The sequence below is a fragment of the Lithobates pipiens genome, unplaced genomic scaffold (genome assembly GCF_037356315.1).
Source record: "Lithobates pipiens isolate NorthernLeopardFrog02 unplaced genomic scaffold, aLitPip1_a1.2 Scaffold_18, whole genome shotgun sequence".
In the NCBI taxonomy this organism is placed as follows: Eukaryota; Metazoa; Chordata; class Amphibia; order Anura; family Ranidae; genus Lithobates; species Lithobates pipiens.
In genome coordinates, this window is record NW_027507758.1 from 327,465,252 (window position 1) to 327,491,433 (window position 26,182).

The following is a 26,182-nucleotide window of genomic DNA, read 5'->3' on the forward strand; positions in this document are numbered from 1 at the left end:
GAACACTCCCTGGGCCAGCAGGAGTGAGGATGGTGCTGGATTGAGCCCTGAAAGATGGCGGCAGGCTGTGATTGGGGATAGCCAACGGCCGGATTTACCAGGGTACTCAGGATGAAAAATACAGCAGAGACTGGGGTATCTGTACATAGGATGACAATAAAGCCCAACTCTGTGGAGTGTACGGCTTATGGCAGAGTGGCCGGAAGAAAGCCATCACTTTCAGCAAAAAACAAAATGGCACCTTTTAGTTTGCGAAAAGGCATGTGGGAGACTCCCACAATGTATGGAGGAAGGTGCTCTGGTCTGATTAAAAGCACTAAAATTTAACTTTTTGGCCATCAAAGAAAATGCTATGTCTGGCGCAAACCCAACACATCACCCAAAGAACACCATCTGACCATGTTTTTCAGCAGTCAGGACTGGGAAACTGGTCAGACTTAAGGGAAAGGTGGATGGTGCTAAATAAAGGGATATTCTTGAGCAAAACTTGTACCACTCTGTGTGTCATTTGAGGCTAGGACAGAGATTCCCCTTCCAGCAGGACAATGACCCCAAACACACTGCTAAAGCAAAACTTGAATGGTTTAAGGGGAAACATGCAAATGTGTTGGAATGGCCTAGTCAAAGCCCACACCTCAATCCAATAGAAAATATGTGGTCAGACTTAAACATTGCTGTTCACAAGCACAAACCATCCAACTTGACGGAGCTGGAGCAGTTTTGCAAGGAGGAATGGGCAAAAATCCTAGTGTTAAGTTGTGGCAAGCTCATAGAGATTTATCCAAAGTGACTTGGAGCTGTGATAGCCGCAAAAGGTGGCTCTACAAAGTATTAACTTTAGGGGGGTGAATAGTTATGCGCATTGATTTTTTCTGTTATTTTGTCCTATTTGATGTTAGCTTCACAATAAAAAAAAAATATATATATATTCAAAGTTGTGGGCATGTTCTGTAAATTAAATGATGCAAATCCTCAAACAATCCATGTTAATTCCAGGTTGTGAGGCAACAAAACACAAAAAGTTGAATACTTTTTCAAGGCACTGTACTTCAATGAAAGTACCTGAATTTGACCAGGTATTAGCCTCCTGCAGTCCCTGTTCAGAGCTGGAGTGCAAGTGGAAGAAGCATCACAAGGAGCCAATCGGTTCATGAGCTGACAAGAAGCATGTTGATAGGAAGAGAAGGCAGAGTGACAGAGAGATGAGCTCTCCTTCTTATAATTTAAAGATTTACATATTTACAATATATGCCTTATAGCTAAAAATGTGAAAAAGCACTGTAAATATGGTTTCTAGATCTTCTGTAAGTGACCATATGACTGCTCGCTTGCTTCTTCTCTCCAGTCTACCGAGGGCTTGGGTGGAGACTTGAAGCAATGCTCATCAGCTTCCAGCCAAGAACCAGTACCACTCAAGCTTTAAAGAGCAGGAAGGTTGTGTGCAAACAGATCTGTCAGTGCTTGCAGAGTGGCCCGTTTACTTGAATGGGTCATGATCGACCCCCACCCAACTTTACGTGTGAACAAATGGTGCCACTGCCAAAATGCAACTAAAGGCTCATTCACAAGTGCAGCAGGCACTGTTGCTCCTCTGAAAAAACAATCTGAGTGTGTTTGAAAGGCAATGAGAAGGCAATATGCTGTCTCTTTCCCAACTGAATTAAACCCATGATTGCCATGCAATGCACGTGGTTGAGACACAGTAGTACAGCAATTCGTTTAAATCAGGTGTGAGGAGGAGACACTGTGCCCGGTGTTCTTTGACTTCCTCCACCATGTTGATCAGGTAGATCTCCACCCCTTTAAGGTTGCCTACCCCTGCCCTAGAGGTTCCTAGCTCCCATTCTTATATCAAGAGAGCAGACAAGTAAAGGAGCATCCACCAACCCCATAGCCTGCATTCCACAGAGACAATTTATATTCCAGCTCTAGGGCTGACCTCTTTTGTGAGAGTGTCCCAATTGTCTTATGTGGAGAGCTGGGCAGCTCGGTGTACTGATAAGAGCAGAGCAACTTTCTCCCTCTGTCTAGCGTTCCACGTGCAACAGACTGCTGACAAGACCACTCCCATCTCGAGTGCCAGCAGCTCTTTCCCATTTCTGCTGTTGGAAATATTGCAAAAATAAAATAAATACATGGGACTTTCCTGGTGCAAAAATGTCACTAAAAATTGTACAATACTGTACACTAATGAAACCACTCAAACTAAATGTCCCATAGCATGTAACAGAAGCCTCTGGTGACTGTTCTTTTTAGTTTTCATAATATCATATATAGTTTGCTTCAGCTTCATAAACTTGAATATGGAGGAGTCAAAACTCAACGAGTTTCATGGAAAACTTCATCATGCGTTTAGAGGCACAGACATCAATGTGACAGATATACATTAAATGGCATATGAATCAAAACACAGATCAATTTTGCAGTTTAAATCAAGAAAGTGCCTAGCAAGTTTTGTCTATTGCTTGGCCAAAACCGCCAACTTGATTAACACTGCTACCAGTAGATGGATCTGTGGCTTGACTACTGTGGCATATACTCACACAGTGTTCAGCATAAATGAGTACACAGCAATAGATTTGTCAGAAAACCTTTACTTTCAATTCAGATTCAACGTTATCTATGGGACACTATTCCCAAATTCTTCCACAAATGCGGGCCATTGATTGCAACCAAGATTTGTTCATTTGCACACACAAAAGTATTTTTCCTAACAAATAAATTCAAGAACATGTTGTAAAAATGAATACACCCCAATGAAAGTCTAAAGCCCCATACACACTATCAGATTTTCTGCAGATTTTTGTCTTCAGATTTACCAAAACCATGTAGTGCAAAGGGCCTGCCTGATTGCATACCAATTGAAACTCCTAAGGTTTGACCTCATATTATATGGTTTTGGTAAATCTGAAGAGAAAAATCAGCAGAAAATCTGATAGCGCGTAGGGGCCTTTGGGAGCAAAGCTAAATTTTAGACAACAAAATCCTAATTAACAAGAATTCAACTACAGGTGAGTTTAATTATCCATTAAATAAGTGTTCAGAAGACAATTGATTATAAAAACGGAGTTACTTAACAAACAAAACCCCTTCCCATTTCATGCTGTCAGTAATGGCACCACATGGAAGAGAAATGTCACAAGGCCCGAGAAAGAAAATACTCTTTACACAAGTAAGATGAAGTCTACAAGAAGATTAGCAAAGCTTTACTTATCAGTCAGAACATAGTAGTAAAAGCAATGCAAAAATTTAACAAACATGGAACTGCAACCATCTCACAGAGATGTCCAGGCCTTCCACGGAAGTTAACACCTCCTCAGGAGCATCCTCTGTTGAAAAGAGTAGAAGAAAATCGCCATGCAAGTTCACTGCAGTTAGCTAAAGTAGATAGCCAAACAGGGATGATTGTTTCCCGTGACACAATACAGCGTACACTGCAGAAGAATGACATGCATGGGTGTCATTGATGAAGGAAGCCTCTCCTAAAGCCCATGCACAAAAAATAAAAAAATAAAAAATAAAAAAGAAACTTGAATTTGCCAGGGCCCAAGCTGAAAAATTAGACTACTGGGACCCTGTACTCTGAAGTGATAAGACCAAGATAAATGTTTTTGGAACTGATGGCTTCAAAACTGTATGGTGTCCGAAAGGTGAGGAGTACAAAGAAAAATGCACTGTGCCTACAGTGAAACGTGGTGGCAGTGCCTTCTTGTGGGGCAGCATGAATATTGCTGGTGTCAGGGAGCTGCATTTCATTGATGGTATCATGAATTCACAGATGTACTGCTCTATTGAAAGAGAAGATGCTACCATCATACCGTGCCCTTGGTCGTCGTGCACGTTTCCAATATGACAATGATCCAAAACACACATCTATGTCAATGTTGCATTTCTGAAACAGAACAGGGTGAAATTGATTCAGTGGCCAAGTATGTCCTGTTCTGAACCAAATTAAACACCTATGGGGAATTTGGAAGAGATAAGTTAAGAATCACTCTCCATCCAGCATCCAGGCTCTAAAAGAGGTAGTTCGTGAAGAATGGAAAAAGATGTTGCAATATGTCACCAACTTACTCATTCCATTCCTAGAAGACTTGGTGCTGTCCTCAAATCATGGAGGTCATACAAAATACTAGATGTAATAGTTTTTGTTGTGGGATATGTTCATTTTTGCATCGACCAAGTTAAGTAAACTTGAAGATTTTGTAATCTAAGTTATATTATGATAGCAGCTCTCTGTTCCAGACTTTAGACCCCAGTGGTGGGACCATCCATCCGTGTCAGTAGTGGTTCAATCCATCTGTACCGACATTGTTAAATCAATAATGGGCCACCCTCTCCCCAGCCTGTGGCCAAGGCAGGGATCCCTGGTTGCTTGCTCCTAGTCTAGCATTCCAGACAACTTTCATGCTCAAGCACCTGCTAGTTGCCTCATAAGTGCAATTTTATTGGTTTGATAAAACTTTTTAACTCACTACACTGGGGGTGTGTGCTTCTCTCTCTCTCGTTTCGCAGTGATAACCTACACAGCTTGGATGCACCACCTCCAGTTTATACAGCCTTTTAGACTGTTTTCTACCTCGGAGCTACTTGCTCTATCAGTAATTTGTTATCATTTTTATTATTGTTTATCAATCAACTTATTCATTGCTCAATTATCAAGTGGAACCTATTCAGTTTTTTGGTACATATTGACCTTTATATACATGGTCATTGCCTTATTAGCTTGGATTGTTCAACTAATGTCTGTGATGAACTCTGTGGCTCATTACTGACCATCAGGTGCAGTGAGACATCACTCTGAAGGTGAGTGCAGTGAGACTGACAGGTTGTTCTGTTGGTCTTTTCTATCCTTTGGCTTTTCCACTATCCTATTACGACTACTATCTATAGACGAGGGGGGGGGGTCATGCTCATAGGGTGCTGAAAAATTGAAAGTGGAAATAACCACTGCCATTCAAGCTGGGAGGGGGCATGTGAGCAGGGAGGGGGAGTCAAACCTATGATTAAGGGGCAGAGCTAAATGCATTGGAAGCATGGCCAGGTTGAAGTCTGGGCTGAGGCTGCAATTCAGCTCACTTCATACACATGGGTCTGCTTCATGATGTGCGGCTTTTGGATCTATTACTTTGACATTTCAGCAAGGAGGAGGAGGGATGTCGGGCACAACCTGACCACACAAACATGGATCTGCTTTCATTCTTGGTGTGGTCAATTTGAAAAACGAACTGGCACGATCACCAGGTATTTAGCAACTATGTGGAAATTAAAACATTACAGGCCAAGTTTAGTAAAAAGCATGTAAATATTCCAACAGATAGAATCTGAATTTTAGGGCAACACACACTTTAACAACTAAGAAATGGTGGGTTGAAGCCAGCGAATAAAGTTCTGTAACTTCCAATGCTCCATTGGATGTAATTTTTCATACGCCACTCTAAAATTCTCTTACCTATTGTTATCTTTTTTTTTTTTGTTTTCAATCTTGACTGCTGAAAGCTTCTGATCAACAGCAACCTTTCAAATGTATGTGAATTTAATACCAAATAGATAATGTAGTGTAACTGGAGTCTATCACTATCAACATCTCCATTACGCTAAAAGCTCTGAAACATTTACTGATGTGCTTTAACATTTTCTTGTACAAGCAATTACATTGCAGCCACTTACCTCTAATACATATCCAGCAATCAGCCTTTTTATTGTGTTTTGCAAGTTCCTCTTCTGTCACCTCGATTATTCTTCCACGGAGGCCTGTTAAATCTTTGCCGCTACTTTTGACTCTTATCCAGTCCATCAGACTTCTTCCAGGCTTCAGTGGTGTCTGAAAAAAATATTCATTTATAAATAAAATAGCTATTCAGTTATACAGTATATGACTACTAATTATACTAATTTGGCTATCCGTGGGAACGCTCAACACTGCATCACTGTTGAAAACGAAGTATTATTAAAGTGAAACTAACCAGAAATTATAACCACAGGATCTCAATTATATAGTATGCCCATTGTACACAAATCAAACCCTTTTCATTTAAATGAATGGCAAAAGTACTCATAATTGCAATCTATAACTGCTGCAGTTATGTTTTCTGTGTTGTCACCTTTTCTGATTAGGCAATGAAAAAAGTAAATAATATACAAAAAAAAAAAATATATATATTGTATCGCCGAGACTTAACCATATTGCAAGCATGGTCAGAGTTAATGCAGCAAAAAGGAAGCCACTGCACACTGGGGGGGGGTTCACTAATATTTGTGTTTACTGTGCAGCATGTCCAAAAGCATAGCGGTGACAGACTCACTAGGACTGCTCCACTAACGCATTTCACTCAATAGGGCTTAGTCGTAGGGATTATTCCTGCATTTATGCAGGTTACATTAGGAAATAGATCATTCAGTCCGATAGTGCCAAAAAGACATTGCTCTGTGTCGAAATACCTTGTGTTCCAGCACTTGACACCTGCTGCACTTTGCAGTCAGTGGCTCAACCTGCATGCAATGAGAATGCTCTGCATGTGGGGCCTTTTCATTACTGGCCAGATTATAGCAATCAGCAGGCTACAGTTTGAGGGCCACTGTCTTCTAATCCCCTTATTTAGATCACTAACAAGCACTAAAAATTGAGCAGCGCTTGTTGACATGATCTTTTTTCAATGTTTTCACATGAATAAACATGACAAAGAAATTAGTATTTTCTCCAAGAAAAAAATGACAAACAACAAATCACATCAGCGTGAACATTATTTCCTAGCATAAACACTTTAATTTTGTTTGCATTATTTATTATGTTGCTTAAAGCAAAAAGTTACAAAAGAAAAGTTACACAATAAGACATTGCATAAAAAGGGTTAAGAAGAAGCTAGTTGTGCCGATAACGGAAAAGTACAGTATAACACCAAATCAGAAGCTAATAATGAATGACAAAATGCAAACAAATAATGCCCAAGTAAAAAAAACAACAACTGCATTTTTCTAAGCTGTAAAACTGAAGTCAGAGTTGCTATGCATGTATAATGATGCTCTTACAGATGAATGCTCAAATGGCTATGTCCCCTAAGAGCCGGTTCACACAGGAGCAACACGACTTACAACACGATTGTAAGTCGCCCCAGGCCAGGCGACTTTTGCCGTGGCCAATCAGAGAATGAGTTCTCAAGGGGGAACTCCACGCCAAATAAAAAAAAAAAAAAAACATAAAAAAAGAAGACGTTGGGTTCGCCCTCCGAGAGCATACCAGGCCCTTAGGTCTGGAATGGATTTTAAGGGGAACCCCCTACGCCAAAAAAAGGCGTGGGGGTCCCCCCCAGATCCATACCAGACCCTTATCCGAGCATGCTACCCGGCCGGCCAGGAAAGGGGGTGGGGACGAGCGAGCGCCCCCTCCTGAGTCACGAGCCCTCAACATGGGGTGCCGCGTGGCCCCCCCACCCCAAAAGCACCTTGTCCCCATGTTGATGAGGACAAGGGCCTCTTCCCGACAACCCTGGCCGTTGGTTGTCGGGGTCTGTGGGCAGGGGGCTTATCGGAATCCGTGAGCCCCCTTTAAAAAGGGGGCCCCCGGATACCAGCCCCCCACCCTATGTGAATGAGTATGGGGTACAATTTACCTACACAGGCTTGTCCGTTTACGGACTCCGCTTTGCTCAGCAGGGATCGATCCGCTGATCCACACTGAGCAGGTGAAGCCCCGATGTCCACTACGGAGACAAGATGAAAACGGACCGCTTGTCTGTTTTCATCCAATTCGATTCTCCAGACAGATGGAAAATAGGGTTTCCATCTGTCTGGATTTCACAGACAGGATCGGATACTGCTGACATCCGCCGCTCCACAGAGATGCATGGAGCGTCTGATCAGGTCCGCCTGAAAAGCGGACCTGAACAGAGCGCCCGAGTGAAATGGGCCTTACTGCACAATGGCCATGCATAATTTTCACATTCTTTACATTTTTCAGCACCCTATCAGCAATCTGCCAGCAAAAAGAACACTTAGACAACTCATTTCTTTGCACTGCAGACCCAAAAGAAAAGCTGCACAGTATAAAGTTGCACACCTGCAACAAGCTCACGACTGACATTTCTAGAGTCAGGCTGGGTTCACACTATTGTGAATTGGATGCGGGTTCACACATCTCCGGGGCGGCCGCAGAGTGCACAGCAGGAGAGTCCTGTGTTTTTGGCTCTGTTCCAGGTCCAAATTCAGACCTGAAATGGTGAATGGGGATGCACCGGACCCCCTGCTGTTCCCCGCACCGCACATAGTGTGAACCCAGTCTTAAGAACAAAACGACATACAAAAAGCTCTACAAAAAATATTCGGTTGGCTACAAATAATAGGCACATTGGAAACACAATTCTGCTCCCTTGATTCTTCAGGAAAGAAGTTTGGCCCACAAAAATAAGATTTTTCTACTTGCCATAAAATCTTTTTTCTTGAAGTCTATTGAAGGAAACAGAGTCAGGTTATACTGCTGCCTACAGGAGTTTGGGGCAACGGAAAACATATTGCACTAAATTGGTTGTAAAACTTTAAGACTTTTTACCTTATCCTCTTGGTGCTGGCCGCATGCAAGTGTGCAGCCTCTTGGCGGGTGTGCCTTGGCGCCAAGAAGCCACATATTTGCATGCATCAGTGCAAAAACAGCTGTGTTGAGAATGAGCTCCCTGCGCACTCTGGGCACAGTTACCGGCAGCTAACAGAAAGCTACATGCGATCGGGAGCTTTCCGATCATGTGACGACGTCACAGCGAATCACAATGGTCACATGGTCATGAACCCCAGGGGGCGTCGGCTCCAAGTGGTTAATGCATTCTATGCGTTAAGGTAAAAGCCTTCTGTGCTGCATGTCTCTCGCCTCACCCCTAGTGGTGTGTACAAGGCTTTAGTCAGGTGTTAACGAGCCTTTGAGGGAAGCCCTGGCAACTAGGTTGCATGGTGCCACAGCAGCCAATGTCAAGATTGAATAAGTGTGTAAAAAATGTGTAGCATAATGTATAGAAATTGTCCACGTACAAATAGAACCCCTTCCGGAACAAGGGAGACACCGGGGGGGCTGGTTACGCTCTACTTCATTGTCCTTTCCCTCAAACTCTTAGGCTGGGTTCACACCTACAAATGCGGCTCGCAGCAAGGGTCTGGTATGTTCTTGTTAGCCGTTTCAGGGATGACTTTTTATAAAATAGACAAATATTCAGCGCCGACACACAAAAATAAATATACAAAAGGAACTGCCAGCAGACACTCAAGGTCAATTCAATCAATACCTCAAAAGAACAAAAAGTAAAAACAGTGCTGCGCAATTCATAAAATGTCCATAATCTGTAAAAGTCACTAAGACAATCCAGAGTGGTGCACGTGAAGACAGTATAATTAACTGATTAGTGCAAAAAAAATGATAGGTTCGGTGAATGTGATCCCTCCACCACAAATAAAGATGGCCTCTCACCTCCAACAGTCAACCTGAAACAGGTCACTATGCAGTGTATGAAATCGCTGGACACAGATATCCTTTTTGTATACCGTCCTCAAATCAGAGTCGATGGGCCATTCAATCACATATATGAAAGAGAACAGACGGATCTAATGCACTCTGTTTAAATATTTATTAACATGTGAAAAAAATAACAAGTGTGCACTTACATTATACCACACTCAGATCCGAGTGTTGGCGTACAGGCATAAAGTGTATTTGTCAAACCAACAAGATGACCGCGGGTGACGTCATGCGCGACACCTGACCCCCACCTATGGACGTAACGCGTACGGGGGGCAGGTGTCATGCATGACGTCACCCGCAACTGCTTGTGGAAGGGAATTCCACATCCTTACGACTCTGACAGTAAATAACCCTCTATGCAGTTTAAGACTAAACCGCTTCTCTTCCAGTTTCAATGAATGGCTGTGTGTCCTTTTAAAATCCCTCCCACTGAAAAAATTTTTCCCTAAGCTCAGGTCACCAGTAAGGTATTTGTACATCGCTATCATATCTCCTCTTAAGAGTTTCTTCTCCAGAGAGAATATGCTTAATGCTTGTAGTCATTTCTCATAGCTGAGGTCTAGTCCCTTTATTAGCTTTGTTGCTCTTCTCTGGACTTTCTCTAGTTCCAGCACATACTTCTTGAGGACTGGTGCTCAGAACAGGACGCCATATTCAAGCTGCGGCCAGACCAGAGTCTTGAAGAGTGGCAGAATTATCGTTTTATCTCTGGAGTATATACACCCTTTCTGATGTATGCCAACAGAGGCGGCTCTAGGATTTGTGAGGCCTTAGGCAAAACTAAGACATGAGGCCCCACTCACGCCCGTTATGTGAAAAATAATGAAAGTGATCAATAAAAATAAACTATTAGTAGGGTACAGTATAGGGGGATTGTAGGTGGACAATACAGGGGGCAGGAGGATACAGTACAGGGGGGGGAGCAGGAAGGCACAGTACGGGAGGTAGGTAAGTGGGCACAGTACAGGGGCAGTAATGAATGTTACAGATATGGTCTCCTCAAGCAGAGCTGCGCAGGGAAGCTGCTCTCACAGATCCCACCTATTCTGGCAGACTGTCACTGGGCTAAATATCACTGGAATGACAAATCCCCCTCTATCTTCCCCTCCAGAGTTTTTTGCTCTCATGTGACACTTTGCAAGGGTGAAGGAAGGACCCTGAGGTGGAAAATCTTATTACTGCTGCTGCTTGTGCGGGTGGGATGTGTACAGCGCCAATCACATGGGATAAATAGGAGAAGAGGGTCAGCAGAGACAAAGGGAAAGAAAGAAAGAGGGAAAGAAAGAAAGAGGGAAAGAAAGAAAGAGGGAAAGAAAGAAAGAAAAAAAATATAGATAGAGGGAAAGAAAGAAAGAAAGAAAGAAAGAAAGAAAGAAAGAAAGAAAAAATATAGATAGAGGGAAAGAAAGAAAGAAAGAAAGAAATATAGATAGAAGAAAAGAAAGATAGATAGAAGAAAAGAAAGATAGATAGAAGAAAAGAAAGATAGATAGATAGATAGATAGAAAGAAAGAAAGAAGGGAGAGAGAAAGAAAGATAGATAGATAGATAGATAGATAATAAATAGAAAGATAGAAATAGAGATAGATAAAGGGAGAGAGAAAGATAGATAGATAGATAATAAATATGTAGATAATAAATAGATAGATAAAAGGGAGAGAGATAGAAAGAAAGAAGGGTGAAGAGAGAGACAATAGGGAAGGAAGGGCATCCCTACATCAGTGTACAGTGTGTACTACTCACTCGAAGGCAGGAGGGACAGGATGAATCAGACTCCATCTTTGCTTTCGGTTTGCTGGGCTTGAATCTTCCCGCCCACATCCCTTAGGCAGCAGAACAGTGTCTGTCGGGGAGAGTGGGCGGGGCATACACAGGAGGAGAGGACGGGAGGAGGGGGAGGAGTAGAAGCAGCTACTCTCCTCTGTCTGGCTGTGCGGGCAGCAGGGGAGGGGGAGAAGTGTCAGAGCTGACTGTGATACGCCCAGCTCATCTCTCTCTCTCTGGAGCTCTCCGTGAGCTCCGATCCCCCTGCTCTGTCCCGCTCGCAGCCGGTTCTTTCTGTGTCACTGGGAGGACTGGTGGTGGGGATCTCTGCTACTAGAAGAGGCGACTCTGCTATAAGGTAAACTAGACAGCCGCGCGAGGCCCCTCTGATCGCGGGGCCTAAGGCGACTGCCTTAATTGCCTAATTAGAGAGCCGCCTCTGTATGCCAATATTCTGCTGGCTTTGCTTACAGTGGCTTAGCATTGAATTCCCCTGCTGAACCTGTCATCTACTAGGACCCCCAGCAGTTCTCCCCCTCGCTTTAGTGTTTTTTTAGCAGCCAAAATGTATTACTTTACATTTTTCAACATTAAACCTCATCTGCCATGTAGTTGCCCACCCCATTATTTTATTTAGCATTCTTGTAAGGTTTTCACATCTTGTTGTGAAGTGATCACCCTGCTTAGCTTTTCATCAGCAATATTTTGGATATGGTCCTTTATCATCCCCTCCAATAGTTTACAAACTATTGATGTTAGACTGACTGGTCTGTAGTTTCCAGGTTTATATCTCGGGCCTTTTTAAATGTTGGTTGACGTTTTTTAAATATTGGTACCACATTGGATTCTGGTCCCGCGAGGTACATGAGAGCAGCGGCTCTCTCAGCTCTGTCCCTCCTCACTGCACAGACTGATAGCAGCGGGAGCCATTATCTTCCACTACTGTCAATCAAATTCTGTGGTGGGGCACAGACAAGGTGGCTCAGGAGCAAGCCCACATAAGTGCCCCATAGGATGTGACTTCCTATGGGAGCACTTGCTGAAGAGAAGGAGCCAGGAGTGGCGGCAGAGGATCCAAGAGGAAGAGGATCAGGGCTAATCTGAGCAAGACCACACAGCAGGTAAGTAGGTTTGTTATTTTAAAAGGGGGGGGGGGGAAAAATGGAACCTTTAATGTTACTTTAGGCCAGTACCGTATAACCCCACCTCCAACCATCATGCTTCAGTTTTGTAAGCAAGTACTAGAAGAGCCAATAACACAGAGCGATGGGATTTGAAGACTTCAAGAATAAGATCAGTCCCTTTTTACAAAGGCCTTTGAAAAGGGGGGCGGAGCCCTGAAATCTGTATGCCCACCCACTTCCTCCTTGGCATTGGTTGCTGTCTTTAGTGTTAGAGGGAGGCTGGTACATCCATCTCATTGATCCCTCTCTTGGTCTGTGTGGCTGTGCTGTGGATTACTACCCTCTACCTCAGTGCTGCTCTCAATTTGCCTAAAGGCAAGTTTAAAATATTTTGTGTACAATTCTGACACTTTTTACTGATTGATCTCTCTTGGATCCGATTTCACCAGGAGCTGCGAAACCTTGTTACCCTGTGCTACTTCCCCATTAGGATCAATCCCACACCTGGCTCCCCTCTCTGGCTGGTGGTTTAATGTTGTCAGCTGCAGATCTTCCCAAATGCTACTTCATTCATTTTGATGCGATTTATATTCATATTTTTACTTTCTAAAATCAAGCAACTGACTGGCTGCTTCAGGGAAGCCTATCATGCCTTCAACTAACAAATTAACTTTTAACTCTTCCATCACCTAATCTCCCACAGTTATAACCTTTTGTATCACTTGCCCCACCCTATTAAATTGTAAGCTCTTATGAGCAGGGCCCTCTTAACCCTCTTGTATTTTATTGGATTGTAACTGTACTGTCTTCCTTTAGTTTGTAAAGTGCTGCGTAACCTGTTGACCCCTATATAAATCATGAATAATAATAATAATAATAATAATAATAATAATAATAATAATAATAATAATAATAATAATAATTTAGAAATTATGATGGGGATTACTCTTTTGAAAAATGATGATTAAAAATAATCTACAGCAAGCCAAAACGCTGAAATAGCTGGTCTGTCTGAAGGCAGAGGGCATACTGTCTCCTGCACCGTCCTGTCCCCTCCCCAACGCGTGTCGATACAGGGATGTGACATATCTTCCTTCAGCGGTGCACTGAAGCACCTGTATCATGCAAGTACCCGAGGGAGGGGCTATTGTTTAATAAATATTTTTTTACTTAAAACTGTATCACACTATCCAGCCTTTCATACATCCCATATGCATGTGGAGACAGTGCTATTGAGCAGCCCAGGATCCCACAGCATTCACAGAACCCAGAGGTGGTTCACATGCATGTTTTGACTGAACCTAATTGTGAGGTCACACTCTCTAAGGTGAGAGAATTCACATGGGGGGGAGCAAATTTGGATCACCATGACAAGACTTAATTATGATTATGTTTGAAATGGACTTTATGATTTAATCAGGTTGCATTGATTCATGAGATTCATTATCAGTGCAGTATATACCTTGTGCACTATAGCACTTTTCACATTGTCACTTTATTTATACGTTTGGATTATCATATATTTGTAATGGACTTTATGATGGAATTATGTTTTGATTCACAAGATTCATTAATAGTATATTATCTGCATGGACTAGATCTCACTATTGTCACTTTATTCATTCATTATTATATATGAATTGTTCACAATTCTAAGATACTGCGGTGTATGTAAAATATTTATATTTATATTATATTATATATATATATATATATATATATATATATATATATATATATATATATATATATATATATATATATATATATATATATATATATATATATATATATATATATATATATATATAAAATCTCACACTATAAACACACACAAACCCTTTTGCTCCCAGGCCCTACACTCCACTTTTAAACACATTTTTCCAAATTTTCCATTGCTTTTTTATTTTTTTTTCCCGTGCAGCTTTAAATGTTTGTAAAAGACCCCCTAAAGCATATCTTTTTCTAAAAGAACATGACCAGTAGAATACAAACAAGGTATTACTGATTTTTTAAGGCCTCGTGATAATTGCATTTGACGTTCCCTCTCTCCCTATTTTTTAATCAATTACCATTGATTAATAATTTAAGTTAGAAGTCGATAGAGCTCGTCTACCTTCATCTACTGAGTAAGGTAGACGTTCACCATTTTTGCATATTTCTCACACTTAAATGATTCAGATCAAACAAATTTTACACAAAGATAACCCAAGTAAATCCAAAGACGCAGTTTTTAAATTATTATTTAATTTAAGGGAAAAAATCTGTTCAAAGTTGCCTGGTCCTATATGAAAAATTAATTGCTCCCTCCCCTGCTGAATTATGAATGAACTGTGATTAACCACAATTTTTTGGTAAGTTGACGTAAATTTCACTTGCCACACCCAGGCCCGATTACTGCCAGACGTGTTGAATCAAGAAATCACATAAATAGAAGCTGTCTGAAGTAAAGCACACTAACAGATCACAAAAAGACACACATCATGCCACAATCTAAAAAACAAATTAAAGAACAGATTAGAAAAAAAGTAATGTACATGTATTGGTCTAGGAAGGGTTTCGAAGCAATTTCTAAGCCTTTGGAACTCCAGTGAACCATGGGGAGAGCCATTATCCACAAATGGAGATAACTTGGAACAGTGGTGAACCTTCCCAAGAGTGGCTGGCCTACAAAAAGTACTCCAAGAGCATGACGACGACTCATCCAGGAGGTTATAAAAGAACCCAGAACAACATCTAAAGAACGGCAGGCCTCACTTGTCTCAGGTAAGACCAGTATTCAACAATAAGAAAGAGACTGGGCAAAAATGGCATTCATGGGAGAGTTCAAAGCCACTGCTGATCAAAAAGAAGGCTAAGGCTCATCTCACATTTACCAAAAAACATCCCGATTATCCCCAAGACTTTTAGGCAAATATTCTGTGGCTACCAGAAAATCCTAAAGGATGATGTCCAGCTATCAGTTTGTGACATCAAGCACTTGAGTTATGTAGCAGGACAATGATCGGAAACACAACAGCAAGTCCACCTCCAAATGGTTCAAAGCAAAATGTAGGTTTTGGAGGGGCCCAGTCAAAGCTTGGACTTAAATCCAATTGAGATGCTGTATCATGACCTTACACAGGCCGTCCATGCTGAAAAACCCTCCAATGTGGCTGAAAATTGCTCCACAGCCAGATATTACAGCAGTTAAATCTACAAATTATATTTTGGGTGGAATTCCTCTGCATGAGATGCTAGCTTCCAGCTGAAGTCTGACACGTTTTGACACCCTACAGTTCCTTTGACTAGAGATAGTTTTATAGACTTAATAAACTTGTCATCGCCATGCACTCTAGGTCTAATAATAAATTGATGTTTTTTATTTTTCACACGCTGCTTTTTATTGTGGTCAATCATTTACTATAAGGCTTATTGTACATGGACGTTTTAACTTGACATAGTAACCGACGTTTAAAAACATCAATTTTTCCGCATTTGGAATTTTTTTTTTTTTTTTTTTTTTTTTACAAATAGTCAAAAATTAAAAGCGCCTCTAAACAAAAACATAGCTAAACGCGAGTTGCTGCGTTTACAAGCCATTACAGGCATTTGGTGTTTCAAATGCCTCTGAACATCTGTCCTTAATGCAATTGTTTTGCTTTCCAAACAATGCTTCTAAACTTAAAGTAGAGTTCCGCAAAAAAAAATAAAAATAAAATAAAGCAGCTACAAATATTGCAGCTGCTGACTTTTAATAATCTGCCACTTACCTGTCCCAGGGTCCAGCCATGCAGGGGGAACTTAGCTCCTGCAGTCCTGCAGGAGCATAACATTACAACCACAATGTCAGTGGCTCGCAGGTGCAATGCAGACTGCCTACAGCCCAGTGTCTGTACCTTTGCATGGACTGCTGATGATTTGTACAAGCTTCCTGACTGCAGATAATCAGACATGATCAGCCATACATGCTGCAAAAAATCCATTGATCTAGGCAACGTGCGGCCCTAGATGGCTGTGTGCATTAGCCCACAATCTGAAAGCCAGACTATGTCTATTCTACAAATAGTAATGCGCAATATTGCACCTCAAGAAAAGATGGCAACTAAGTGCCTGCCATTGTTTGATATAGTACCAAATATACCAAATGTTTATACTTAAACTTTCTTATTTGTAGTGACAACATGGTATTTTTTTTTAAATGAAATGTACAGGTGACTGTGCTTATGTTGTGTGGTGCTTCTGTACAGATAGAAGATCAGAGCCATACACTGTAATAAAGAGCACAGAGTTATTTCCAGTCATACCTTGTTTCGGCCACCTGCGGACACCCTTTGCTGGGAGTTGGGGACAGGGAATGACGTTGAAGGGACGTTCAGCATTCTTGCTCAATTAAATGCAATGACAAAATAATCAGGAAAGGCTCAGGTTAGAGCAGAGGTCCGTGTACACAGCCCTGTCACACACGGGACATCACAGGGACATGATGTCAATCCTAAGTACTACTAGTCCGTCCCTATAAACCATAAACTATTACGAGTCACCGGCTTCCCCAGCGCTGCAGTCCCAGATCCGGACCAGTGCCTCGCCTAGCTCAGCTACTTCTCTAATGTCTCCACCGAAGGAGCCATTTTCCTAAGTGCAGCTCCCCTCAAGTCTATTGACTTTGGTCTCCGAAAACATGGCTCCCTCCTAATACTGCTAGCAATTGACCAGAAGACATCTTCAATACCAAAAGTGTTAGCACTATCAGCGGTACAGGGCCGATTTAAAGGAAAAGATAGCGAAGTAATGTGCGTCTCAAGCCTCGTTTTCGCTCACTTCCTATTGCTATAGATGTGTGGTCTCCAGGTTACATTGTGACACTTGTTGCATCTAGTTTTTTTCACTTAGATTTTCTTTTTACGTAGTCACAGCCTGGTATTTTTCTTGAATTTACTGTTACTGTGCTTGTATGAATTTTATTTAGCAGTAGTTTTCCAGGTGAAAGAGCAGTCATACATTGTAAGGGCCTATTCACATGACAGCGCCTTTGTTATTGTGTGCATAATGCACATACCGCTTTGCAGTTTATTATGCATTGTGATGTAATGTGTTTTTAACCCTTTACTGCCCACCCTGGCATCAGGGTTGCCACTTTTTCTTTAAGCCAAACCCGAACATTAGAGGCGCACAACTTTTTTTTTTCCAGTATACACTGGAGCAGGGGTAGGCAACCTGGGGCCCTCCAGCTGTTGCAGAACTACAAATCCCATCATGCCTCTAGGAGTAATTGTATCTGCCAGCCTTGCAATGCCTCATGGGAAATGTAGTTCCACAACAGCTGGTCCCAGTTTGCCTACCCCTGCCCTATTGGATTGTAACAGATCTCGGACACCTTTGCGCACTCCAAAGAGTCCAAAGAGAATAGTAATGTAGCAGACATAGTGCACCCTCACCTTCCTGTCATGCCCTGTTCTGAGCCACATTCCTGTCTGAATAATGTGTCCTGGTTTCAGGTGGCCTGAAACCCGGACACATGATTCAAAACCCGAACTGGTCAGGTAAATCCTGGACAGGTGGTAACCCTAGTTGCCATCCCTTTAAAACCGAAAACACATATGAATTACACATATTCGGAGGCTAATTTAATGCAGATAAGGTACCAAATGAGTTTAATTACCACCTTAATTAGCCACAGATCCTGTATAATTCAAATGTAGTAATTTTTAAAGGGATAAGTTCCAAATACCTGGGGAAGGGAATGATCGGTGATCATGTGTACACTGTGATTGGCTATTAGTGGGAAACAAATGCCATCTTTGACAGCTTGGTCTCTGTGCTGGGAGCACACTCTGAGCACAGAATGTGGGTGGCAACAGGTTAAAATGCATACTTATCAACTGTCCTGGGATTTAGACTCTTTTCACGATTTTATTGTTTCCCGGGAAATGTCCAGAGAAATCAGTTTTTTCCCAATTTTTGTTTTGCCGCAGCTACTCCACCGGCTGCCATTTTTAAGAAGACCAGAAGACATGGAACATGGCTGGATGGCTACAATAGAAACAGAGCTTCTGTTGCACCACCCACCCCCTGCTCCGCCCGCCACGCTGCCTGTCTGTTATGGAAAGGGGCAGGGGTGGGCGGTGGTTCTATTGTAACCACACGGCTGGCAGAAAAACTATTTTGTTCCCCCTTGGCCTCTGTTCTGTAATGGTGGTGGAGACACCACTACTAGAACACCTTATGTAAGGAAATTGCACTGCTGGGCACATCTGATGTAAGGAGGGTCACCACTGGGCACATCTGATGTAAGGGGGGCTCCGCTGGGGACATCTGATGTTAAGGGGGCTCCGCTGGGGACATCTGATGTAAGAGGGGGCACCGCTGGGGACATCTGATGTGATGCAAGGACAGACTCTACTGGGGCACCTGATGCAAGGACAGACTTTGCTGAGGGCACCTGATGGCATCTGGTGGCAGATGACATGGCAGGTGCCATGCTCAGGGGTCCCACTGATTCTGAGTTATGGTGAGTTGAATTATTTCATTCTATATTACAATGTAATAATAGTAATAATGCGCTTTAATCATCCTGACACCACAACAACCATGGTGCTGGAATGATTGAAGCGCTAACACCAGGTTTTTGGAGTATCTTTAGCTGCTGATTTGTTAAACTCTAGAACACACTTTTTTTTGGGGCAGTCTTATGGTTTCCTTTTGACGAAGATGTAGCTTAGCCTTGGAACGAAATTCCGAAGCTAGATGCACCTCTTGCTAAGATAGCCTTTTCGGTTTCACTGCTGGCACCCTACCGCACATGCGCGAATCTCACTGCGCTTTCTAATTGGCCTGGCAGCGGGGGAAGGTGGAGGGGGGCTGAACAAATGGGCATGAACGCACCCACAGATCGCCGTGTATGCACCCGATGTACGACAGTGATTCGAGCAGGAAAGCCTACCTGCTGCAGTACAACTCTAGTGTCTGGTCGGGAAGTAGTTAAGGACCCCATGGACAAGAGAGGGGTCATTTTGTTGCATAGGGCTTGGGATTCTATTATTGTCAGTCTGAAACCATCCTTCGCGTTCACTTTCATTGCTAGAAATCTGGAGTACAGACTCATTGGCTGTGGATACTTCTAGAGACCGGAAGTGCTTTTCATTTTACTGCTTTTTTAAACAGTTGGTTTTGTGGCAGGTGCTTCAGCAGAATCTGTCCTCTGCCTTAGTCAACTCTGCAAGAAGAGCCTTGTGGCTTAAAACCTGGACTGGTGACTCTACATCCAATTAATTAGCTACAAAAGTCTTTGTGGTCTGGCTTTTTTGGGACATAATCTCTTCGGCTCTGGAATGCATGGCAGATAAAAAGAAAGTCTTTCCAGGAAAGAAAAAGAAGTCTAACTTCAGGAGGTTTTTTTGTGGCCAAAAGCAGCAAGATCAGCAAGACAGAGAAGGTCGCCCCAAACAACACTGGACAGGGCACAAAGGGAAGCGTGAAGAAGTAATTTTGTTCAATCCTCCTCAACAACCTGTCAAGTCCCAATGACTCCTGACTCCTCATGGGAGGGGAATTTGGGACCTTTCTCCCACAGTGAGCTTCAGTTTCCTCCAGTCCATACATAGTAAATTTAATCAGGGACGGTTACAGATTGGAGTTTGAGTCCCATCCCCTTCAAAGTTCTTTGCTACCAGCCTTCCATGCGATCCAGAACAGTGGAGGCTTTATGTCTGCTGATTGGAGACTGATGCCGCGTACACACGACCGGACTTTCCAGCAGACTAGATCCGACGGTCTTCCCAACGGACTTTCGGCGGAGTTCTGGCGGACTTTCCGAACTAACGGACCTGCCCACACACAAATGGACTAAGTCCGTTCATTTTGAACGTGACGACGTAAGCAGGACTAAACAAGGAAGTTCAATAGCCAGTAGCCAATAGCTTCCCTTGCGTCTTATTTGGTCCATAGGACCAGCACACAGACGAATGGTTTTCCCGATTTTAGTCCGTTGGATAGATTTGAAAAATGTTTCAGGTCCGTCTGATTTATTTTATTTTTTTTCCGAAATCGATCGGATTAGCCCACACGCGGTCAGATTGTCTGACAGACTAATCCCTTCGGACCTAGTCTGCCGGGAAATTCCGGTTATCTGTACGCGGCATTAGTGGATCAATGTGTCCACATCCTAATTCCCCTGTTGGAGCAGGGGTTGGGGTTTACTCCCAAGTATTCGTGTTGAAGAAGCCCTCTCGCAAACACCGATTAATCTTGAATCTTCTTCCTCTCAGTCAGTCTTTGCAGTACAAGTACTTCCCGATGGAGTAAATATTCTCTGTAAGGAACCTTCTATATGAAGAGTGTTTCATAGCCACGCTGGATTTGAGAGATGCTTATATCCATATCCCTCTTCATCCTGCATACCAAAATATCTAAGATTGGTGGTCAAGATCAGTTCAGAGGTTCCCCATTTCCAGTGTCGACTCCATCTTTTTGGGTTAGCCTCGGCTCTGAGGAGATTCACAAAGGTTCTTACAGAGGCTTTGGCCCCTCCAAGGCTGAAATCCATCACTACAATTCCTTACTAGGACAACCTCCTAATGATAGCCATATCTTACCAATAGGGATGAGCTTCGTGTTTGAGTCGAACATACGTTCGACTCGAACATCGGCTGTTCGCCCGTTCGGCGAATTCCGAACGTTATGGGCCGTTCGCGCCAAATTCGTGTGGTGCTCACGGCCCACAATGCACTGCATCATCGCAGTGCATTGCTGGATCATGATTGGCCAAGCATGCACTGTGACCCCGCATGCTTGGCCAATCACAGCGCCAGCAGCGAGGAGAGCCATGATTGGCCACAGGCAGGATGCCTGTGGCCAATCATAGCTCAGGCTGTGTAGTACACACCCCACACTATATAAGGTCGCCAGCGCGGCGGCCTTGTGTAGTGTGTTGGCGTCTGAAGCAGTTAGTGGGTGTTCTGTGTACCTTCAACACAGTACACACCGATCATTATCGGCCGATTTTCGATCTTGCTGTTGTGTAGTGGTTGTTGTCTGCGTGCCCTGACCGCAGTATACACCGCTATATTCACCTCACCTATATAGCTAGTGATCTATCTTTTATAATAGAGCTTGCAGTCAGTAGTGTTAGGAGCTTGTGCGTGCTGTCTGCGTGCTCTGTACCCAGTACACACCGCTATATCCACCTACATAGCTCTTCTCTATTTGAGCCCACTTGCCATCTGCAGGAGTTATTGGAAGTTGTGTGTGCCTCCAGCACAGCACAGTATACATCTGTATATACCCCTTTATCTCTGGTGTTCTATAATAAAGGCATCTGCAGGAGTTAGTGGGTGTTTTGTGCCTCAAGCACAATATACACCTGTATCTACCCTTTATTGCTGTTCTCTAATAGAGCCATCTGCAGGGCTTAGTGGGTGTTGTGTGACTCCATTACAGTATACCCCTTTATCTCTGGTGTTCTATACTAAAGGCATCTGCAGGAGTTAGTGGGTGTTGTGTGCCTCCAGCACAATATACACTACCCAACTGCTGTTTTACCCAACTCCCTTCAGGCCATTACCATGTTTGGAAGGCCAGCAAGGAGAGCCAGACAGGCGCGAGCCGATAAAAGAGGGCAAGCAGGCTCTGTGTCTAGAGACAACAGTGCTGGTCGTGGACGCGGTGCATTGTCATCAGCACGTGGCCATGGGACACGCTTGTCCATCTTTTCGGCAGCTGGACATGTTGAACCGCAACATGCCAATGACTTGGTAGAGTGGATGACCAAGCCCTCTTCATCCTCCTCATCCTCTCTCACCCAGTCTCAGGGTACTAGCAAAGCAGCTGCCAACGCATCGTCTTCCCTCATCTCAATGTCCTCATCAGTGACTCCTTCCCTAGACCCACCACGTCCTCCTGAGGAGTCTCCAGAACTCTTTGAGCACAGTGTTGGGTACATGCTCCAGGAGGATGCCCAGTGTTTTGTAGGCTCTGATGATGACACTCAGCTAGAGGAAGGCAGTAGCGTGAATGCAGAGAGAGGGGATGCTCAAGAAGGACAGCAATCTGGCAGTCATGTTCCACAAGCTGCAGCATATTGCCAGGTTTGCTACAGCGATGAAGAGGGAGGGGATGATGAGGGCACTGACTCCACATGGGTGCCTGTTAGGAGAGAGGAGGAGGAGGCACATGTCCAACGAGGCAGGATGCCCTCCGGGGGCCAGCTTAGGGGCGGCACACCGACTGAATCACACCGCAGAGCTCCGCCTGTGCAGGGCGCTGCCTCTGCGCGTTATTCTAAAAGTTATTTGGTGTGGGCCTTTTTTGAAACGAGTGCATCAGATCGCACCGCTGCTATTTGCAACATATGTCTCAAGCGTATCTCGCGTGGCCAAAACATCAGCCGTTTGGGCACCACATGCTTGACCAGACATATGTTGACCTGCCATGCAGCTCGTTGGCAAGCGTACCACAAAGACCCACACCAAAGAACAAAGCGGACCTCTCCTTGCTCCTCATCAGCTGGCATCTCCAACCCCACTAGACCTTCAGTCCTCTCTGAAACCTGCTCTGAGAGGAATGAAGGTGTAGAATTAGGTGTGTCACAGCCAAGTGCTTCCGGGCACTCTGCTAGCAGTACACCCACGTCCGATTATAGCAGGCAAATGTCCCTGCCCCAGCTGCTGGACCAGCGAAGGAAGTCCCAGCCATCCACATGCCCAGCAGTTGAATGCTAGCTTGGCTAAATTGCTAGCACTTCAACTGCTGCCTTTTCAGTTGGTAGACTCGGCCCCCTTCCGTGAGTTTGTACAATGTGCGGTTCCTCAGTGACAGGTCCCCAAACGCCACTTTTTCTCGCGGAAGGCGATTCCGGCTCTCTATCGGCATGTGGAAGGCAATGTCCTTGCCTCGCTGGACAGGGCGGTCAGCGGTAAGGTGCATATTACCACTGACTCATGGTCCAGCAGGCATGGACAGGGACGTTACCTGTCTTTCACGGCCCATTGGGTCACTCTTCTGGCAGCTGGGAAGGATGCAGGACAAGGTGCAGTAGTGTTGGAGGTTGTTCCGCCACCACGCCTCCAAAATGCTACTATTGGTTGTGACACACCTCTCTCCTCCACCCCCTCCTCTTCTTCTTCCTCCATGGCCTCTTCCAGTGCTCTGTCCTCAGAACCAGCGGTGCTCCGTAAGCGTTCCAGGGGCTACGCAAGTACGCAGGCAAAACGATGCCATGCCGTGCTTGTGCTGGTTTGTTTGGGGGACAGGAGCCACACTGGGGCGGATTTTTTGTCAGCTCTGCAGGGGCAGGCCGAGAGGTGGTTGACGCCACGCCAGCTTAAGCCAGGAATGGTGGTTTGCGACAATGGCACCAACCTCCTCTCCGCCCTCCGACAGGGACAACTGACCCATGTGCCCTGTGTAGCTCACGTCCTTAACCCGGTGGTGCAGCGGTTCTTGGGCAGGTACCCCGGCTTACAGGATGTCCTGAAGCAGGCCAGGAAAGTCTGTGTGCATTTCCGCCGATCATTTAATGCCTGTGCTCAGCTGGCTGAGCTCCAAAAGGAGTTGAACCTGCCCAAGAACCGCCTTATATGTGACATGCCCACCAGGTGTAACTCAACGTTGGCCATGCTGCAGCGGCTGCACACGCAGCAGAGGGCCATCAATGAGTACCTGTGCGACTACGGCACCAGGACAGGGTCAGGGGAGCTCGGTTTTTTCTCACCACGCCAGTGGGGCATGATCAGGGATGCGTGCACTGTCCTGTCATCGTTTGAGGAGGCCACAAGGTTGGTGAGCAGTGACAGTGCATGCATCAGTGACACTGTACCTCTTGTCCACCTCTTGGAGCATACGCTGCGTGGAATAATGGACAGGGCACTTGAGGCAGAACAGAGGCAGGAAGAGGAGGACTTCCTTGCCTCTCAAGGCCCCCTTTATCCAGACAGTGTTCCTGCTGTGCCACCCATCACACAGGAAGAGGATGAGGAGGAGGAAGAGGAGGAGGAGGATGATTGTGTCAGCATGGAGGTGGAGGCTGGCACTCAGCATCAGCAGCAGCAGCAGTCTTGTAGGGATGACTTACAGTCCCAAGAAACATGTGGACTTGTACGTGGCTGGGAGGAGGTAGCTGCGGATCATGTTGCCCTTAGTGACCCAGAGGACTCCGTACCGAATGCCTCAGCTAACCTACGCTGCATGGCCTCCCTGATCCTGCAAAGCCTGCGGAAGGATCCTCGTATTCTTCGGATCAAGGAGAGGGACCATTACTGGCTGGCCACTCTCCTTGATCCACGGTACAAGGGTAAGGTTGCCGACCTTATCTTGCCATCGCAGAGGGAGCAGAGGATGAGACATCTCCGGGAGGCCTTGCAGAAAGGTCTGTGCAACGCATTCCCAGAGTCCTGGTCCTGGACAACGTGTTGCTGAGGCATCGGTCAGAAGGAGCGGTGGAGAAGGTGGACGTCTGACTGATGCTTTCAGACAAATTTTTAGTCCGCAGCCCCAAGGTATGATCGGTTCCAGCAACCATCGCCAGCGTCTGATTTACATGGTGCAGGAATACCTAGGGGCAAGGTCAGACTTGGACACCTTTCCCACGGAAAATCCTCTGGCTTACTGGGTCTTGAGGATGGATCACTGGCCAGAGCTTGCACAGTATGCAATTGAGCTACTGGCCTGTCCTGCATCCAGCGTTCTTTCGGAACGCACCTTCAGTACTGCTGGTGGCTTTGTTACCGATCACAGGGTGCGCCTGTCCATCGAATCAGTTGATCGACTGACCTTCATCAAGATGAATCAGTCTTGGATCACCCACAGCTACCAAGCACCTGAAGCTAATGTAACGGAATATTTTTTTTTTAAATATCACATCCCTTCAAGACTGCCTATGCTGATGCTGAGTGACTGTCCTGTTATGTTGATTGTCTATCCTCTTCCTCCTCCGCTGATATGTTGGAAGAACATTTCTGGTTCTGGGTGATGCCATCAGCCCAATTTTTCTGCCCCTGTTTAACAGGAGCGTTTAAGTACAATTTTTGATGCAATGCTTTGCAGCAGGGCTAATTCCTGCAATAAAACTAGAGTATATGGGAGAGGTTGCAGTGTCGTGGCCCCAGCACCAGTGCCTAAGGCCCAATTTTTCTGCCCCTGTTTAACAGGGACATGTAATTACAATTCTTGATATAATATTTCACAGGAGGGCCCCTTCCTGTGCCCACCCAGAGTAACGGTGAGGACTTCTAGTGTTGTGGCACCAGCACCACAACCACCAAAGGTCAATTTTTCTACCACTGTTCAACAATGGCATGTAATTACAATTCTTGATATAATTGTTCACAGCAGGGCGCTCCAGTGCCGACCAAGAGTCATTTTGAGGGCTTACAATGTTGTGGCAAAACCAACACCTTGTTCCGCCATTTCTGCAGAGCATATAGGGCAGGCCCCTACTTTCAAACATCCAACTTACAAACATCTCCTACTTGCAAATGGAAGGAGACAACAGCAAGTGAGATGAAAAAAGATGGACGACAAAACAAATTATACTGGGGTGATAACCCTTCCCTATGTTTTCCAAAAAGCTTAAAAATAGTTTTTTTGACTGGAGCTACACTTTAAAAATGTACCAGTTGAAAATTACAAACATATTCAACTTAACACAACAAACCTACACAGTCCCTGTCTTGTTTGCACTGCCTGTATACTGCTGTTCTGAGTATATAGGGCCTGGGGGCCACACGCATTTCCTTTTTTTAATATGGGTACGGGGTTCCCCTTAATATGCGTACAAGACCCAAAGGGGCTGGTAATGGGCAGGGAGGGCTACCCATGC

The 26,182-nt window shown here is 44.4% G+C and overlaps 1 protein-coding gene across 1 annotated transcript in view; it reads right to left on the reverse strand.

Moving 5' to 3' along the window:
• The window catches only part of CYB5R4 (cytochrome b5 reductase 4), a 190,635-nt gene extending 173,665 nt beyond the window's left edge, over window positions 1-16,970 (reverse strand). Inside the window, exons 1-2 of the mRNA XM_077487313.1 lie at window positions 16,674-16,970; window positions 5,671-5,824 (exon numbers count right to left, since the gene is read on the reverse strand). Of these exons, the coding sequence (XP_077343439.1) occupies window positions 5,671-5,824; window positions 16,674-16,748 (229 nt within the window). The 5' untranslated portion in view covers window positions 16,749-16,970. The remainder of the gene's footprint in view (window positions 1-5,670; window positions 5,825-16,673) is intronic.
• Between the last annotated feature and the right edge of the window lie 9,212 nt (window positions 16,971-26,182).